Genomic DNA, 18,243 nt, shown 5'->3' with positions numbered 1-18,243 from the left:
CATTGTCGATGTCAACTCCCAAATACCTTTTATCACCCAAATACCTTTCATCAATGGGGTTACAGCAGGGGTGAAATCTCAATTTTTTTGCTACCGGTTCTGTGGGCATGGCTTAATTAGTGGGTGGGGCTTGGTGGTAAGATGAACGGGTAGGCGTGGCCAAGTCAATGTCACTTCGTAGCTTTTTTCTTTTTACATGGCTCTGGCGATCCAAGCTGAGTTGCCTGACTCAGCTGGGATTGTCAGAACTTGGCTCGTCAGAGCCATTTTAAAGAAAAAAAAGCCTCTGATGATCGCGCGGCTCACCTGGGCATGGGGGGCGGGGGCAGGGATTTTTGCTACCGGTTCTCTGAACTGCCCACCGCCACCGCTGCCTACTTGCCCGAGCCGGTCCGAACCAGGAGCATTTCACCCCTGGGTTATAGTTTTGTGCCTAGTCTTTCTACCTAAATCAAGGATAGGTAATTCCCGTTCAGCCCCCACCCCCAAATCGTATTTCAGGATCCCTTCCAGGGCAGCCCAAAACCACACCACTATCTTTGGGCAACAAATATTATACAAAGGGTTGGGTAGGATCATTTCCTTTAAGGACACCCATTAACTCTCCCTTACAGTCAACAACTTTCAGAGGTATGGACTTCAACTCCCAGAATTCCTCAGCCAGCTTAGAGTTCTGGGAGTTGAAGCAGTGGTGAAATCCAAATTTCTTTACTACCGGTTCTGTGGCCGTGGCTTGGTGGGCGTGGTGGGGCTTGGTGGGCGTGGTGGGGCTTGGTGGGCGTGGCTTGGTGGGCGTGGCAGGGGAAGGATACTGCAAGATCCCTCCCAACTCCAGGGGAAGGATACTGCAAAATCCCCATTCCTTCCCCACTCCTGGGGGGAGGATATTGCAAAACCCCCATTCCCTCCCCACTCCTGGGGGAAGGATATTGCAAAATCTCCATCCCAACCCACTCTGGGGCCAGCCGGAAGTAGTATTTGCCGGTTCTCCAAACTATTCAAAATTTCTGCTACCGGTTCTCTGAACTGCTCAAAATTTCCGCTACCGGTTCTCCAGAACCTGTCAGAACCTGATGGATTTGACCCCTGAGTTGAAGTCATCCACACCTCTTAAAGTTGATAAGGTTGAGAAACTCAGGCCTAATTGTTTCCCACCCCACCCCACCCCATGAAAGCAAGAAAAAAAGCAACACCTTCCAGATCTCCTGTGAAATTTCCACAATGAACTGTGTGCCATGCAGATTTTTTTTTTTAAAAAAAAATCTACCTAGAAGAAGTTTAGTTCATGGCAAGGACTTGCAATCGTCTACCAATTTTGTGCAAGCCAAAAGGGGACCTTCCGAAGGGGGTCTCCTCCTCTCCTTCTGCCATGTGACAGATCACAGCGTCCCCCCTTGCTCCTCTCTGAAATCCACTGGACGGATCATCATGGTGCTTGTTTTGAGGCTATGTCCGGGCCCTTTCCAGTAGTGCCACTTCATGCCATTGTATTTGATTGTGGCAGGATTGGGAGGGTAATAGATGCCATTCAGGTTAGAAGGTCCACAGGCATCAAACCACCAACCTGAAGGAGGCAGAGAAGGGAAAAAAGAGAGAAAAGAAAAATATTTAGAATGAACAGTATTTGGCCCAAACATCAAAAGAGATTGTTCTCTCAACTTTCTAAGAAACGTTTGCAGAATTGTTTGGATTAAACAAGTTTTGAATCACATCATTGCTTTCTCTCACTGAACCTCTCTCTGTAGGTTTAGAAAATGTAGGTTGATAGGCAAATGTTTTGGGGTGCACCAGACTTCTCCAACCCAACCCAATTCTTTGGCATGTGAGACTACAACTGCCCCGATTCCCAGCCATCACTGACAGTGGGAAGAGCGGTCTATCTAGCATGGGAAATTCAGTGTTGGTTTTCACCCAAATTAGTTGATGGAACAACAATGAGAAGAGGTGGAATTCAAGCTTCAGAGAACTTCTCAACTGCTCCCTGAGTTCAGTTGGGTGCACCCCATGGGTGAAATCCAGCAGGTTCTAACAGGTTCTGGAGGACCGGTAGCAGAAATTTTGAGTAGTTCAGAGAACCGGCAAATACCACCTCTGGCTGGCCCCAGAGTGGGGAGGGAATGGAGATTTTGCAGTATCCTTCTGCCACGCCCACCAAGTCACACCCACAGAACCGGTAGGGGAAAATTTTGAATTTCACCCCTGGTGGACCCCACAAGCATACGGTATTTGAGGCAGGAGAAGTGGGTTCTGCTTAAAATGGGAGAAGGTCCTATCTCTTCTTCTCACACTTCCTCCGACCATCATCCTTTTTCCACAGTTGCTATAGGAGCCCATTTGGGGGTAGCCAGTTCTTCTAACAAGCCATAAGGAGGAAGTTCCCTCTTTAGACCAGCTATTCTGCAGCAAATTATAAAGGAAAGGAGGAAAGATTTGCAGCAACGCATTGCCCCTCATGATCTGCTGGATGATGGCTGCTTTGTTCCTCCAAGTGATAGACAGGACCCAAACAGGGTGTTTACACTCTGCTAAGCCATGATATGGTGTATTTGGGTTTGGCTTCCAGAAGAGTTAGGCGGTGGCTCAGTGGCTAAGACACTGAGCTTGTCGACTGAAAGGTTGGCAGTTCAGCAGTTCGAATCCCTAGTGCCGCATAATGGGGTGAGTTCCTGTTACTTGTCCCAGCTTCTGCCAACCTAGCAATTCGAAAGCATGTTAAAAAATGCAAGTAGAAAAATAGGGACCACCTTTGGTGCGAAGGCGGCAGCAGCGTTCCATGCGCCTTTGGCATTGAGTCATGCCAGCCACATGACCACGGAGACGTCTTTGGACAGCGCTGGCTCTGGGCTTTGAAACGGAGATGAGCACCGCCCCCTAGAGTCGGGACGACTAGCACATATGTACGAGGATACTTTTACCTTTACCTTTAAGCCAAGATATGGTGTGTTTGAGTTTGGCTTCCAGAAGAAGCGTCCGCAGGAGGCTGAAAAACTCAAATTGGCAGTTGCAACAATAAGACTGAAGCCCTTTTGTATGTGAGTCAGTTATTACGCGGAGGTGGAAAATGGGAGGATTTTGATTGTGCTGCTGTGACTTGGGACAGCATTGGCACAGAGTGTTGTACAGATTTAATAACCCTGGTATATAAAACATGGTTATGACTTAAGCTGATGGGTGAACCCAACCCAGCCCAGCCCAACACAACCCAATGTGCTACTGTATTTTCCTGAAATAACAAATTATAGCTTCATGTTGTACGTAAAGCCAGCCAGTGCAATAATCTGAGAAATAGAGGGGAAAATGTGCACACTAGCACCTGCTAGTGATTTCTGCCTAATAATCTATTGGCCTAGGTAACAGTAACAGACTTGGAAGGGACCTTGGAGGTCATCTAGTCCAACCCCCTGCTCACGCAGGAAACCTATACTAGGGATTCGAACCGCTGAACTGCTGACCTTTCTGATTGACAAGCTCAGAACGTTCTAGGACAGTGATGGCTAACCTTTTTGCCATCGTGTGCCAGGAGGAGGGCGGGGGGGACAGTCTCGCGCATGCGTGCCCACACCCATAATTCTATGCACCCTGCCCCTGTGCATGCGTGTGCGACCCCCCCTGCTCTCCCCGCTCCTGGCACGTGTGGCCTGGTAGGCACGTTTTTCTCTCTCACCTGGCTCCAGAGCCTTCCTAGGAGTCTGGGGAGGTCAAAAATGGCCTTCCCCACCTCCCTGGAGGCCCTGCAGAGGTCAGAAACGGCCCATTTGCCAACTTCCGGTGGGACCGGAAGGCTTGTTTTTTGCTGTCCCCAGCCTCCAGAGCCTCTCTAGGAATCTGGGGAGGGCAAAAACGGCCTTCCCCATAACCCGGAGGCCAGAAACAGCCCGTTTGCCAACTTTCGGTGGGACTTCCGGGAGGGGGGAGGCCGTTTTCTCCCTCCCCAGACTCCTAGAAAGGCTCTGGAGCCAGATAAGAGAGAAAAACGGGCCTTTCCCACCACCCGCCCAAGGCAGGAAACAACCTGTTTCCCTATCTCTGGGGGGCCCAGAAGCCCCGAAAATCAGCCGGAGCTGAGCTCGCGTGCCCATTGATATGGCCATAAGTTTGCCATCACGGTCATAGGATCTGAAAATGGGCTCCTGGCTCCTTCAGTGTGAGCTTCTGATTCCCCCTGAAAGCCATTAAAAACCCTCATATTAAGAACGGAACAAACTACATATTTTAAGCATTGTTTTAACATGTAGCACATACTGTAGCTCTTCGGGAGATTCTACAGTTTTCAGGGCTTGTCCCGCTTAAAACTTCGGAAAGTTCTTTGAATTCAGGGTGAATTCGGGAGGGAGGGAATGTATTAGATGCCAAGATGCTGCCTGCAACTAGACAAATTACTGTAAGTCTTGCTTTGCAGAGTGGCAGGCACCATTTTTTTTTTACCAATGGCCCTGCTTGGCTACTTCTCAGAATGATAGACCTACAGAAGGAAGATGTCCCGCTCTCCCCTCATTTACCTCCACCTGCCATCTGGGCACACTTGCACGTGCATCGATCGTTGTCAGCATCCTTGGTGCTGAAGTTGGTTCCCGAGAGGCTGAGGCTGCTGGTGAGTCCAGCGGTACCACTGTATCTCCTTGCATAAAGTCTGCCGAAGATGGAGTAAAGAAGCGACCATCAACCGTAGTTCACCATTCGATTCTCCTCTCAGACCCAAAACACAAGATGCTTACATCTTGTGCTCGACTTACAATCTTTCGTTTAATAACCACTTAACTTCAGCACTAAAAAAAGTGACTTATGACCTTTGCTCACACTTACGACCGTTGCAGCATCCCCATGGCTGTGTGATCAAAATTCAGATGCTTGACAACTGTCTCATATTTATGATGGTTGCAGTGTCTCAGGGTCATGTGATCCCCTTTTGCGACCTGACAAGCAAAGTCAATGGGGAAGCCCAGATTTAGTTAACAACCGGGTTACTAACTTAAAAACTGCAGTGATTCATTTAACAACTGTGGCAAGAAAGGTCATAAGATGGGGAAAAACTCACTTGTCTTGCTTATCAACCAAAATTTTGGGCTCGGTTTTGGTCAAGAATAGAGTAGAATAGAGTAGAGTAGAATAGAATAGAATAGAACAGAATAGAACAGAATAGAATAGAACAGAATAGAATAGAATAGAGTAGAGTAGAGTAGAATAGAATAGAGTAGAGTAGAGTAGAGTAGAGTAGAGTAGAACAGATTAGAATAGAATAGATTAGATTAGAATAGAGTAGAGTAGAGTAGAGTAGAATAGAATAGAATAGAATAGAATAGAATAGAATAGAATAGAACAGATTAGAATAGATTAGAATAGAGTAGAGTAGAGTAGAGTAGAGTAGAGTAGAATAGAATAGAATAGAACAGAATAGAATAGAACAGAACAGAATAGAATAGAGTAGAGTAGAGTAGAATAGAATAGAGTAGAATAGAGTAGAGTAGAGTAGAGTAGAGTAGAGTAGAGTAGAGTAGAACAGATTAGAATAGAATAGATTAGATTAGAATAGAGTAGAGTAGAGTAGAATAGAATAGAATAGAATAGAATAGAACAGATTAGAATAGATTAGAATAGAGTAGAGTAGAGTAGAGTAGAATAGAATAGAATAGAACAGAATAGAATAGAACAGAATAGAATAGAATAGAGTAGAGTAGAGTAGAGTAGAATAGAATAGAGTAGAATAGAGTAGAGTAGAGTAGAGTAGAGTAGAGTAGAGTAGAGTAGAGTAGAGTAGAACAGATTAGAATAGATTAGATTAGATTAGAATAGAGTAGAGTAGAGTAGAGTAGAATAGAATAGAATAGAATAGAATAGAATAGAATAGAATAGAACAGATTAGAATAGATTAGAATAGAGTAGAGTAGAGTAGAGTAGAGTAGAGTAGAGTAGAGTAGAGTAGAGTAGAGTAGAGTAGAATAGAATAGAATAGAATAGAATAGAATAGAATAGAATAGAATAGAATAGAATAGAATAGAACAGAATAGAATAGAAGTTGGATGGGACCTTGGAGGTCTTCTAGTCCAACCCCCTGCTTATGCAGGAAACCCTACACCACTTCAGGCAAATGGTTATCCAACATCTTCTTAAAAACTTCCAGTGTTGGAGCATTCACAACTTCTGCAGGCAAGTTGTTCCACTTATTATTTGTTCTAACTGTCAGGAAATTTCTCCTTATTTCTAGGTTGCTTCTCTCCTTGATTAGTTTCCACTCATTGCTTCTTGTCCTGCCCTCAGGTGCTTTGGAGAATAACTTGGCTCCCTCTTCTTTGTGGCAGCCCCTCAGATATTGGAAATCAAGAAGAGTCTGTATTTGCTGTTGCTTGTATAGGAACTGGGAGACATTCAGTGAATAGAACAAAGTGAAAGAGTTAAAGGAACTCCTGAATGGTTAATCCAGATGAATGGACAAATGAGATGGCCCTTAAAAAATAAAGTATGAGGTACCCATTGGGAGCAAGAAAGCTGCCCTCTTAGATGGGCTTTTTAAAAAGGAGGGGCTTAGCCTGGTTTAACTTGTGTTTTAACTTCTGCCAGAGGTGTGGGAATGATTCTCCTTTCTGATCAGCTGAAAGCAAAGGAACAGAGATAGGCAGTTCTGCAGGACGTCAAGTCTAGTTAGAGGGAGATTAGAATTTCATTTTATTTTAGAAAATTCCTCCTTGAGCCAGGTAAGATCCTGACTCAAGGAGCTGCCACTGAAATCAACCTGTAAAGCAGTGTTTCTCAACTTTGGCAACTCTAGGATGTGTGAACTTCAACTCCCAGAATTCATACCGGCTGGGGAATTCTGGGAATTTTATTTTTTTTAAATTTTGATTTATATACCGCCCTTCTCCGGAGACTCAGGGCGGCTTACAATGCGTTAAGCAATAGCTTTCATACTTTTGTATATTTATACAAAGTCAGCTTATTGCCCCCACAAACTGGGTCCTCATTTAACCTACCTTAGAAAGGATGGAAGGCTGAGTCAACCTTGAGCCTGGTGAGATTCGAACTTGCAGTAATTGCAGACAGCTGGTATTAATCACAATGCTATCAGTCTGCTGAGCCACCAGGCCCTTTTTTTGAAGTCCACACATCACAAAGCTACGAAGGCTGAGAAACACTGCTCAAGAGAGATAGCTGTTCATTTCTTCTCCTTTTTCCCACTCTTCTCTTGTGCAGTTGGGCTCCACCAGCCTTCCCCCAACACAACACACTTCCCCTGGCATGAGAGACTGCAACTGTCCCAAGTCCCAGCCAGCACTGAGGGTACCAGGTTGGGAAATATTGGTCTATCTAGCATGGGAAATTCCATGTCGGTTTCCACCCAGATTAGTTGGTGGAACAACAGCAAGAAGGTCTCGAATTCAAGAATTTCTCAACTACTATCTGAGTTTGAGACACATATCCGGGGTGAAATCTAGCAGGTTCTGACAGGTTCTGGCGAACCAGTAGTGGAAATTTTGAGTAGTTTGGAGAACTGGCAAATACCACCTCTGGCTGGCCTCAGAGTTGGGTGGGAATGAAGATTTTGCAATATCCTTCCCCCAGGAGTGGGGAAGAACTGGGGATTTTGCAATATCCTTTTCCCAGGAGTGGGGAGGGAATGGGGATTTTGCAATATCCTTTCCCCAGGAGTGGGGAGGGAATGGGGATTTTGCAGTATCCTTCCCCTGGACTGGGGTGGGAATGGAGATTTTGCAGTATCCTTCCCCTGGAGTGGGGAGGGAATGGTGATTTTTGCAGTATCCTTCCCCCAGGAGTGGGGAGGGAATGGAGATTTTGCAGCATCCTTCCCCTGGAGTGGGGAGGGAATGGGGATTTTGCAGTATCCTTCCCCCAGGAGTGGGGAGGGAATGGGGATTTTGCAATATCCTTCCTCCAGGAGTGGGGAGGGAATGGGGATTTTGCAGTATCCTTCGCCTGCCACACCCACCAAGCCACACCCACAGGACCAGTAGGAAAAAAATTTGGATTTCACCACTTGCACATACCCCTGTAAAAATCAAGAGGGGGGGGAGGAGGGAGGGAGGGAGAGAGAGAGAGAGAGATTGGAATTGTGCAAGGGTTGGAAACAGTGCTCACAATCATCAGAGTGGTCACAATCAAGAACCCCGACAGGGCAGACATAAAATCCTACAGAGATTTTGAAAACTACATTTTGGCCCAAATCTTACAGGATCCCCAAATGATCTTCCTATGTGTGAATTGGAGTGCTGTCCCCAGAACTGGACAATCAACCCCCAGAATTCTCAGCAGTGGCCTTGGGAAATTTTAGGAGTGGAAGGTCATCCATCTGTTGGGGCAGGATTCCAGATGTTTGTTCAATGAACAGCTAAGCAAAGAGACCACAGGTGTTCCATGAAAAGCCTCACCGATAGTTCTGCTCCTCGGAGCCGACTTGGAAATGCTCGAAGGCAGAATAAGCTTCATTGTTTTCCCAGTCTTGGAGCTTGATCCGGAGAGAGTAGCGGTTCTGGGCGGTGAGCAAATGGATGAAGTGGTTGCCTAACCAGTACTCTCCAGGTGGGGACCCAAAGCCCTGTCAGGAAGCATGAGAAGACATTGAAAAAAAGGGTCTGGTAGAAAATATTTGTTTGCTTGTTTATTAAATTTATGATAATAATAATAACCTTTATTGTCACTGCACAACATACATACAATGAGATCGGTGGAGCTCCCTCAGTGCACACACACACACACACACCCCAATCAGGGGTGAAATCCAGCAGGTTCTGACAGGTTCTAGAGAACCAGTAGCGGAAATTTTGAGCAGTTCAAAGAACCGGTAGCGGAAATTTTGAGCAGTTCGAAGAACCGGTGGCGGAAATTTTGAGTAGTTTGGAGCAAATACCACCTCTGCTGGCCCCAGAATGGGGTGGGAATGGAGATTTTGCAATATCTTTCCCCTGGAGTGGGGTGGGAATGGAGAGTTTGCAGTATCCTTCCCCTGCCACGCCCACCAAGCCACGCCCACAGAACCGGTAGTAAAAAAAAATGGATTTTACCACTGCCCCCAATACAATACAATTCACAGTGGAAACAGAAAATCCCTAACCCAATAAATCATATTAATAAACACTCAGTCCTATTGCACCTCTGTGAACATGTTTCATGTTGCGCCGGCCCTGCAAGTCCTTCGTACTACGTAGTTATGATGTTATTTCGCATTCAGGAGTCTGACAGCCCATGGGTAAAAACTACTTATTTGCCACTGACCTCGCCGTACGGCGACTCTAGGCGGTTTATAATAATAAACAGGAAGAGAAATGAAAGGAATACAGGTAGCCCTCAACTTATAATGGTTCATTTAGTGACAGTTCAAAGTTACGACACTAAAAAAAAGTGACTTAGGACCGTTTTTCACACTTACGACTGTTATAACATCCCCCTGATCAAAATTGGGAAGCTTGGCAACTGACTCATATTGATGACCCTGGGGCAGAGGTGGGTTTCAGCAGGTTTCTGAGCAGTTCTGGAGAACTGGTAGCGGAAATTTTGAGTAGTTCGGAGAACCGGTAAATACCACCTCTGACTGGCCCTGCCCCCATCTATTCTCTGCCTCCCGAGTCCCAGCTGATCAGGAGGAAATGGGGATTTTGCAGTAACCTTCCTCTGGAGAGGGGAGGGAATGGAGATTTTACAGTATCTTTCCCCTGCCACGCCCACCAAGCCACACCCACAGAACCGGTAGTAAAAATTTTTGAAACCCACCACTGCCCTGGGGGTCATGTGATCAGCAAAGTTAGTGGGGGAGGCAGATTCACTTAACAACCGTGTTACTAACTGTGTTGTAAAATGGGGCAAAGCTCCCTTAACAAATGCTTCACTTAGCCACAAAAACGTTGGGCTTGATTATGGCCGTAAATCGAGGACTACCTGTAGAAGTAAAATAATCGAAAAATAAAATAATTAACGACAAAAGGCGCAGAATGAGAATAATACATCAGTATGATAAGCAGAAAGGTGGATGGGTTGAGAGCAGAGAGCAAGGGTGGGGAGATGGAGTCTGTCATCAGTCTAGCAGCCACCTCAATTATATTTAGCACAGACTTCACTGGGATAAGGAGCTGGTTGGTTTCCAGATGTTGCTGGATGGGTTTGCCAGACAACATGGTTAAAGGTAAGAGGTGCTGGACGTTGGAGTCTGCAAGATCTCAGTGCCACAAGTTCTCCACTCCATGTATGAGCTAAAGAAACCCTGGTGGCTTAAGTGCCACCCTAGTGGCTCAAAGTCACAAAAGCTTCGACCAAGAAAACAGCTGGCAACCTTGCAGAAGCTGGAGAAAAATCCAGCACTTGCTGTGACTGAGCTCTATTCCTATTTCTATTGCAGTAGAAATTCAGGTGATGGATTTTTCTGCTTGTGCCTAGAAAATAGGAAGAATGCTTCTTGCTCAATCTTCTCCAGGTCATCTCATTTTCTTTTTGTAAAAGTTTTTTTATTTTTTACACAAACAAACAAACAAAACAAACAATGCCTTTTTTCTGAACAGATATCAATTTTTAGTTATCTCCAACACAATTTATATATTTCACTTTTTGCCATAATGATCTTTCTCTCTAATTTTTCTTTTCTTTTCCTTGTTTCTTCTAATAACCAATATTACCATTCGCCCTAATCTCTAATCTTAATCAAATTTAAATTTTAACCTTACTTTCTCCAAGTTAAAACCCTTAAGTTTGAAATCAATCATTTTTCTAAGAGTTAAAATCAAATATTTCCCCATTACATCCTTTTCACAACATAGTATAATTTCCAGTATTTCCCTAAATTCCCTTATTCCAATCACAAATATTTTTCTTTGTCAACTTATCCAAATATTACAATCCAATATCTTACTAGAAGTCACTTAGATATATAACATTGCAATCATTCATTTCTTTTCCAAGCGATAAACCAAATTACTTTCCATAATACATTATGATTTCCAGTACTTTAGCTGAATTCCTGGTTAAAAATATTCCAAATCTTACTTTGATTCATTTATAATTCTATTTCTCATTTCTCATTATTTTTTTATATAAATCCAATTTTCGATTGCTTTTTCAAATATATATATTTTCTATACCTCTTCAACAATACCTTAAATATTACAATTCATAGTTAAAGTTAAAAATATACCAAATATTACAATCTCATATATTGAACTTATTTGTCTTTGTAAATCTTATTCCCATTCATTTATAATTCAAGGTAATTATCCATTGCTTTGTACATAATTTAAACAGAATTAATTTTCAGTTTAATTTCAAATGTTCAAAGGTCATCACATTTTCAATGTGCAAAATAATCAGTTTGAATCCAATTCATCCTGAGTTCCTCTGTCATGTTAAGTCACAGACTTATATCGATTCTTACCTGTTTATATTCATTCCAGGTGCGTTGGAAATCCACAGAACCATCTTTGCGGTGTTGGATAACGGTCCAGCCTCCTCCACTGGTCTCCATGTCACACAGCACCTGGAAGAATGGCAGAACATCAATGGAAGAGAAGTTTCCACAAATTAGGTCAAACAACTGGTTGAGCAACGTGGAAAACAGTGAGTCTTTAAATTCGAACTACAATCTCCTTTTCCCTTTCAATTGGTTACATTATGTGCTAGCATCATTCTTGGGAGGATCAGAAACAGGTGTAGTTCTTAGTAAGTAAGTGCTAGTCGTTCCCGACTCTAGGGGGCGGTGCTCATCTCCGTTTCAAAGCCGAAGAGCCAGCGCTGTCCGAAGACGTCTCCGTGGTCATGTGGCCAGCAGGACTAAACGCCAAAGGCGCACAGAATGCTGTTCCCTTCCCACCAAAAGTGGTCCCTATTTTTCTACTTGCATTTTTCACGTGCTTTCGAAGTGCTTAGGTTGGCAGAAGCTGGGACAAGTAACGGGAGCTCACCCCATTACGCGGCACTTGGGATTCGAACCGCTGAACTGCCGACCTTTCGATCGACAAGCTCAGCATCTTAGCCACTGAACCGTAATGTAGTTCACGTCCGTAATGTAGTTTTTAGTAATGTTCTTAGTGGTAGTGCCCAAATTATGAAATTTCTTTCTTCTAGACATCAGATGAAACCTATTTCTTAGTTGGAAGCTTTTAATAGTATTTGATTACCTATTATTCCTATAATTGATTATACCGATTATGTCATTGTTCATAGGCTTGTTTTGCCTATTATTGCTTTATATAATGAGTGGATCTATACATTATCTAAAACTTAAATATGATGTTTACATTTAATGGTTGTACGTGAAGCAACATAAACTATGGACCAAATTAAATCATGGTTTGTGCCTGGTTTCATTCTTCGCATAAAGCCAAAATTAAACAGATCACATGATGGCTTAATGCAGTGTTTCTCAACCTTGGTAGCTTGAAGATGGGTGGACTTCAACTCCCAGAATCCCTGGCTGGGGGATTCTGGGAGTTGAAGTCCACCCATCTTCAAGCTACCAAGGTTGAGAAACACTGGCTTAATGTGACATGTGGGCTCAGCCGTTGTAACTTAGCCTTTTTATAGGTAGACCTCAACCTAGGACTATAGTTGGGATCAGAATTTCTGCTGCTAAGTGAGGCAATTGTTAAGTGAGTGGTGACCAATTTTACAATTTTTTTTGCCATGGCTTTTAAATGAATCACTACTTGTGTGAATCAGGCAATGGTTGGGTTAATCCGGCTTGCCAGAAGATCGCAAGTGGTGATCACATGACTTCAGCACATTGCAACTGATGTAAGTTCATGCCAGTTGCCAAGTGCCTGAACTTTCATCACATGGCCATTGGAATGCTGGGATGGTCATAAGTGCAAAGACCAATCATAAGTCACTTTTTTTCAGTGCTGTTATAACTTTGAATTGGTTGCTAAATGAATGGTGATAAGTCAAGGACTACCTGTACATATGTTTGGTCATAAGAACGCATTCAACCAATCGTGCTTAAGAATACTGTGGCTTAGTCTGATGTATGAAGTGATGCAGTGGTGAAATCCAATTTTTTTTGCTACCAGTTCTCTGGGCGTGGCTTGGTGGGCATGGTGTGGCTTGGTAGGCATGGCAGAGAAAGGATACTGCAAAATTCCCATTCCCTCCCCGCTCCAGGGGACGGATATTGCAAAATTCCCATTCCCTCCCCACTCCTGGGGGAAGGATACTGCAAAATCCCCATTCCTCCCCACTCCAGGGGAAGGATACTGCAAAATCCCCATTCCCTCCCCACTGCAGGGGAAGATATTGCAAAATCCCCATTCCCTCCCCACTCCTGGGGGAAGGATACTGCAAAATTCCCATTCCCTCCCCGCTCCAGGGGAAGGATATTGCAAAATCCCCATTCACTCCCCACTCCAGGGGGAAGGATACTGCAAAATCTCCATTCCCTCCCCACTCCTGGGGGAAGGATACTGCAAAATTCCCATTCCCTCCCCGCTCCAGGGAAAGGATATTGCAAAATCCCCATTCCCTCCCCACTCCTGGGGGAAGGATACTGCAAAATCCCCATTCACTCCCCACTCCAGGGGGAAGGATACTGCAAAATCTCCATTTCCACCCCACTCTGGGACTAGCCAGAGGTGGTATTTGCCGGTTCTCCGAACTACTCAAAATTTCCACTACTAGTTCTCTAGAACCTGTCAGAACCTGCTGGATTTCACTTCTGAACTGATGCATGAAGAAGGACAAAGCTCATTAGTACATACACTCACTTTTACAGTGGCTGTAGTATTGGGGACCCGAAGGGTGTAGACTCCGCTGGTAGAAACCCCCGCTTTGTATGCAGCTGCACAATCCTTGAAGACCTTCTGCTCATCTGGCAAGGTGAACGAAACATCTGTGGGGCGAGATCAAAAGTCATTTTCAGTAAATTGCCCAGTTAGGGTAGGAATGTGCATGTCAGGGTTCTAAGTAACACCCCCAACGAAAGAAAACTCCAAGGCTTGAAATTCCTCAAAGTCCCATTTTATTAGAGATGTCCTATTGGCACATCTGGGAAAACCCGAATCTGAAAGCTTCCAGGTTTTCCCCACCCAAAGAAAAGTTCAAGTCCCTGCCCAACACCCACAAACCCATCACATGGTCCAATCTAAGCACCGTCCCAACTGGAGTTGCCTCCCAGTTCCAGCCTTCCATGTGCAGGGCAAGATGTCCTTGACTCTCTGAGAAAAGAATGTTATTATGACTATATCTCACCCATGCTCCATACAATCCCCCCTCCCAGTTTCCCACAGTAGTAAATGTGACAGGTCTGAAGGCCTAATGCAAAAGATGGCTTCCAGGCCTGACAGTGCATCAATTATATTGTTGTAAGGCTGAATTCATCCTCTCTGTAATAAAATCTGTCTGTGTTAGGGATACCCAGAGACCTTGCAGAGCAGGTGGAAGGTTTCCAAGGAGCAAAACAGTTTTTCAAATAGACCCAGAGATGCTATGGAAATGGAACCCTAAACTCTGTTTATCTAGGGCTGCTGATTCCTGGAATGCCCATGTCACCTGCAACTTGTGAGCTCATTTAGAGATTTTAGGAAGTATGAATAGAAGAGAATATTGATAGCTGAGGGTTGAACTGTGAAGTCCTTGGTGTTCTCTGAATTTGACTGTTTTCTTGCGCATGTTTCATTACCCAACCATCTGAAGATGTTACCTACTTGGGTAATGAAACATCTGAAAAAAAAAAAAAAAAACCCAGCTCAGCTCAGACAGCTTAAGGACTCTAAATTTTAAGAAGTGCTAACAAAGAGGGATGCGGTGGCTCAGTGGCTAAGACGCTGAACTTGTCGATCGAAAGGTCGGCAGTTCAACGGTTCGAATCCCTAGCGCCATGTAACAGGCCATGCTCCTGTTATTAGTCCCAGCTTCTGCCAACCTAGCAGTTCGAAAGCCCGTAAAAAATGCAAGTAGAAAAACAGGGACCACCTTTGGTGGGAAGGTAACAGCGTTCCGTGCGCCTTTGGCATTGAGTCATGCCGGCCACATGACCACGGAGACGTCTTCGGACAGCGCTGGCTCTTCGGCTTTGAAACGGAGATGAGCACCGCCCCCCTAGAGTCGGGAACGACTAGCACATTTGTGCGAGGGGAACCTTTACCTTTACCTTTACCAAAGAAGTGAAAGAGCTACATACTGCTTAGATTTTATAAAGACTGGGGATCTCTTAGCCACTTTGTCATGGATTTTTCTGCAAAAAGACCCACTCTACATGATGGTAGTATTGTCCTGCTTCTTCTCATCAAACTTTAAATTCCAATTGGGCCAACTGGCCAAGTCTTGAAACTTAGGGGAAGTTACTTACGATTGCACTGGGACACCAAGCCTATCAGATGCTTCACTGTCTCTGCCAAAGATGTTTGTTGTTTGTGGAGGGCTGTGTTGTTCAGCAAGGCAACACCCAGGCGTTGCTCCAGATGCCCAACAAGGTCCACCTGCTTGGAAAGAAGCTTCTGCATTTCCATCTTCTCGGTCTTCAGGCCCTGCAGCTCCTCCTCACGTTGGTTTTCAATAGCCAAGACTTTCTTCTCTAGAAAGCTAAAGAAAAGAGACAATTTATACTGATTCTCAAACTCAGTGTGTCAGACCTGGAAGCCATCTTTTGTATTGTGCCTTCAGACCTGCCACGTTTACTACTGTGGGAAATTGGGAGGTGGGATTGTATGGAGCATGGGTGAGATATAGTCATAATAACATTCCTTTCTCAGAGGTTCAAGGACATCTTGCCCTGCACCTGGAAGGCTGGAACTGGGAAGCATCTCCAATTGGGACGGTGCTTTGATTGGACTATGTGATGGACATGTGGGTGCTGGGCAGGGACTTGAACTTTTCGTTGGGTGGGGAAAACCTGGAAACTTTCAGATTCGGGTTTTTCCAGTTGTGCCAGTATGACATCTCTAATAAAATGTAGCTTTATTTATTGGAGTTTTCTTTCATTGGGTGTGTTACTTGGAACCCTGACACAGAGTTGATGTAATTCTTTATGTACCAACAGAAGAGAATATTTGTAGCCCAGGGTTGAACTGTCAGGTCTTTGGTGTTCTCTGAGCTTGGTTGGTTTCTTGCAGACTTTTCATTATTTAACTAGGTAACAGGATCCAGGTAGCCAGGAAGGCCCAACAGAGACTCCATTTCCTTAGGGTCTTGTGTAAAAACAGGGTGGAATAACAACTGACAACCTCCTCTTATTGTTGTGGCCCGTACGCGGCCTGTGCAACTAGTAGTGGATTCAGACAGCGCCAGCAGCCTGTGCAGCTGGCACTCAAGTTCAACAAGGAGGAGGCTGGAGAAGATGTGGTGCCAGAGGCGGGGATTCAGCCAAGGCCTTCAGAACCTCCAGAAGCTCCCTTAAGTGAAGAGGACGAAGAGGAGGAGCCTCTTCTCGATGCACAGGTGCGCAGAGTTGCCAAAAGGCAGGAGTGGCTCCTCAGGAGGAGGTCTCCTTCGAGAGTAAGGCTTGGGACTAATAGGCCACTTCCTTAGCCTATTTAAGGAGGAACGCTGACTGAAGCAATTTGCAGGGAACAACTTCGTTCACATACCTTTGTGTCTTGTCTTGTTTATCTTATCAGCTTCCTGCAAATTGTTTCTGGGCATTCTGCCAACCACAGTAAGCTTTCAGTATTATTCTTTGAATTCTTGGCGGCTGTTAATGCAGTTAATTAACAGCCATTGTTGTAAAAAAACTGGTTTATTTAGTAAACTAAGGTTTGAACGGATTTTGTGTGTACTGCATTCTTTGGGGTCCATAGCTGGGGCAGAACATTTACCGGTCCACAATAGAAAGCGGTCCTCACTTATTGCATCATGGTATGGCATGCCAGTTTGACAGCCTCAGATAGAAAAACATTACAGAGGGTGGTGAGCACAGCACAAAACAGTGTGGGCTGCCTGCCCCCTGATACCACTACAGATGAGACCGCTAGGGCTCGCTGCCTTAGAAGAGTGAGGAAAATCCTCAGAGACAACTCTCACCCTGGTCATCACTTCTTTATCCTCCTACCATCGGGAAGGAGATACAGAACCATAGCCAGCCGCACAAACAGGTTGAAGAACAGTTTCTATCTGTGGGCTGTCAGACTCCTGAATGAGACATAACATCATAACTACGTAGTACGATGGACTTGCAGGGCCGGCGCAATGTGTAACATGTTCACACTGGTGCAATAGGACTGAGTGTTTTGTTAATATGATTTGTTGAGTTAGGGATTTTCTGTCTTCACTGTGAGTTGTATTGTGTTGTGGGGGGTGCACTGCGGGAGCTCAACCAATCTCATTGCACATATGTTGTGCACTGACAATAAAGATTTGAATTGAATCGAACATCATTAGTGCAACCAATGGAACAGCTTGCCTTCAGAAGCTGTGGGTGCTCCAACACTGAAAACTTTTAAGAAAGGACTGGACAACCATTTGTCTACCATGGTATAGGATCCCATGCTTGAGCAGGGGGTTGGACTAGATGACCTTCATATTCCCTTTTAAATCTGTCATTCTCTTAGTTCACTCCACGGATGGGTAGGTTAAATTGGATGGGTAGGTTGACTTCCCCCACATGATCGAGGCTTATTCTATTTTGATGTTTAAAAAACCGTTAAATGTTTGGCAGACCACTGCTGTTTGGAGAAATCGCTTTTGAACGCTATACCTGTCCTTTAGAAGAATTATCTAAAGAATTACCAGGCTTGCTGGGGAGCAAAGGAAATAATTCAGCACTAGAAAAATAGAGTTACTGTAGATTTATAATCTTGGGTTATACTTTTATGTTCACTTATTGTTATTCCCCTGTCATCTCAGGGGAAAGATTGCTGAATATTCTGTTTCGTGGTCAAAGCTCAACAATATATTTAAACTTTAGGGCGATATATATGAAGTTTTCCATGGAGAGCTTTGCTGGCTGAGGAACTCTGGGAGTTGAAGTCCACAAGTCTTAAAAGTTGCCAAGGTTGGAGACCCCTGATCTAGTTCTTCATTTCAGGGCAACTGCTTCTAGAATTCCATTATGGAACGAATTCCATGTGAAGTTTTATGTCTTCACACAACAAGCTTAACTGGGTGAAGAAAAAACGTAGGAGAAGCTGTTGCACAACATTTATAATTTGTGGTTCAAGGAATTTTGAAAACTCAGGACACTGATTAATAATTAAGATAAGCAGAGCTTATCAAACCATAAAAAACAGGCACTGCCATAGCTGTTTTTTTGGGTTTTTTTTTTTTAATATGCAGACATTTCTAAATTCAACACGTTTCTTGAATTTGTCTGTCTTGCCCTGTATA

General features: G+C 44.3%; 1 protein-coding gene across 1 annotated transcript in view; it reads right to left on the bottom strand.

The window, feature by feature from the left end:
* Positions 1-1,257: 1,257 nt before the first annotated feature.
* LOC117663327 (angiopoietin-2-like) overlaps positions 1,258-18,243 on the bottom strand; it is a 38,568-nt gene continuing 21,582 nt past the window's right edge. The window contains exons 4-9 of the mRNA XM_034413411.3: positions 15,272-15,504; positions 13,689-13,813; positions 11,366-11,467; positions 8,379-8,545; positions 4,500-4,630; positions 1,258-1,564 (exon numbers count right to left, since the gene is read on the bottom strand). Of these exons, the coding sequence (XP_034269302.1) occupies positions 1,380-1,564; positions 4,500-4,630; positions 8,379-8,545; positions 11,366-11,467; positions 13,689-13,813; positions 15,272-15,504 (943 nt within the window). The 3' untranslated portion in view covers positions 1,258-1,379. The remainder of the gene's footprint in view (positions 1,565-4,499; positions 4,631-8,378; positions 8,546-11,365; positions 11,468-13,688; positions 13,814-15,271; positions 15,505-18,243) is intronic.

This window comes from Pantherophis guttatus, chromosome 10, assembly GCF_059756535.1.
Source record: "Pantherophis guttatus breed Tessera chromosome 10, ASM5975653v1, whole genome shotgun sequence".
NCBI classification, from domain to species: Eukaryota; Metazoa; Chordata; class Lepidosauria; order Squamata; family Colubridae; genus Pantherophis; species Pantherophis guttatus.
This window is presented reverse-complemented; position numbering and strand designations above follow the sequence as displayed.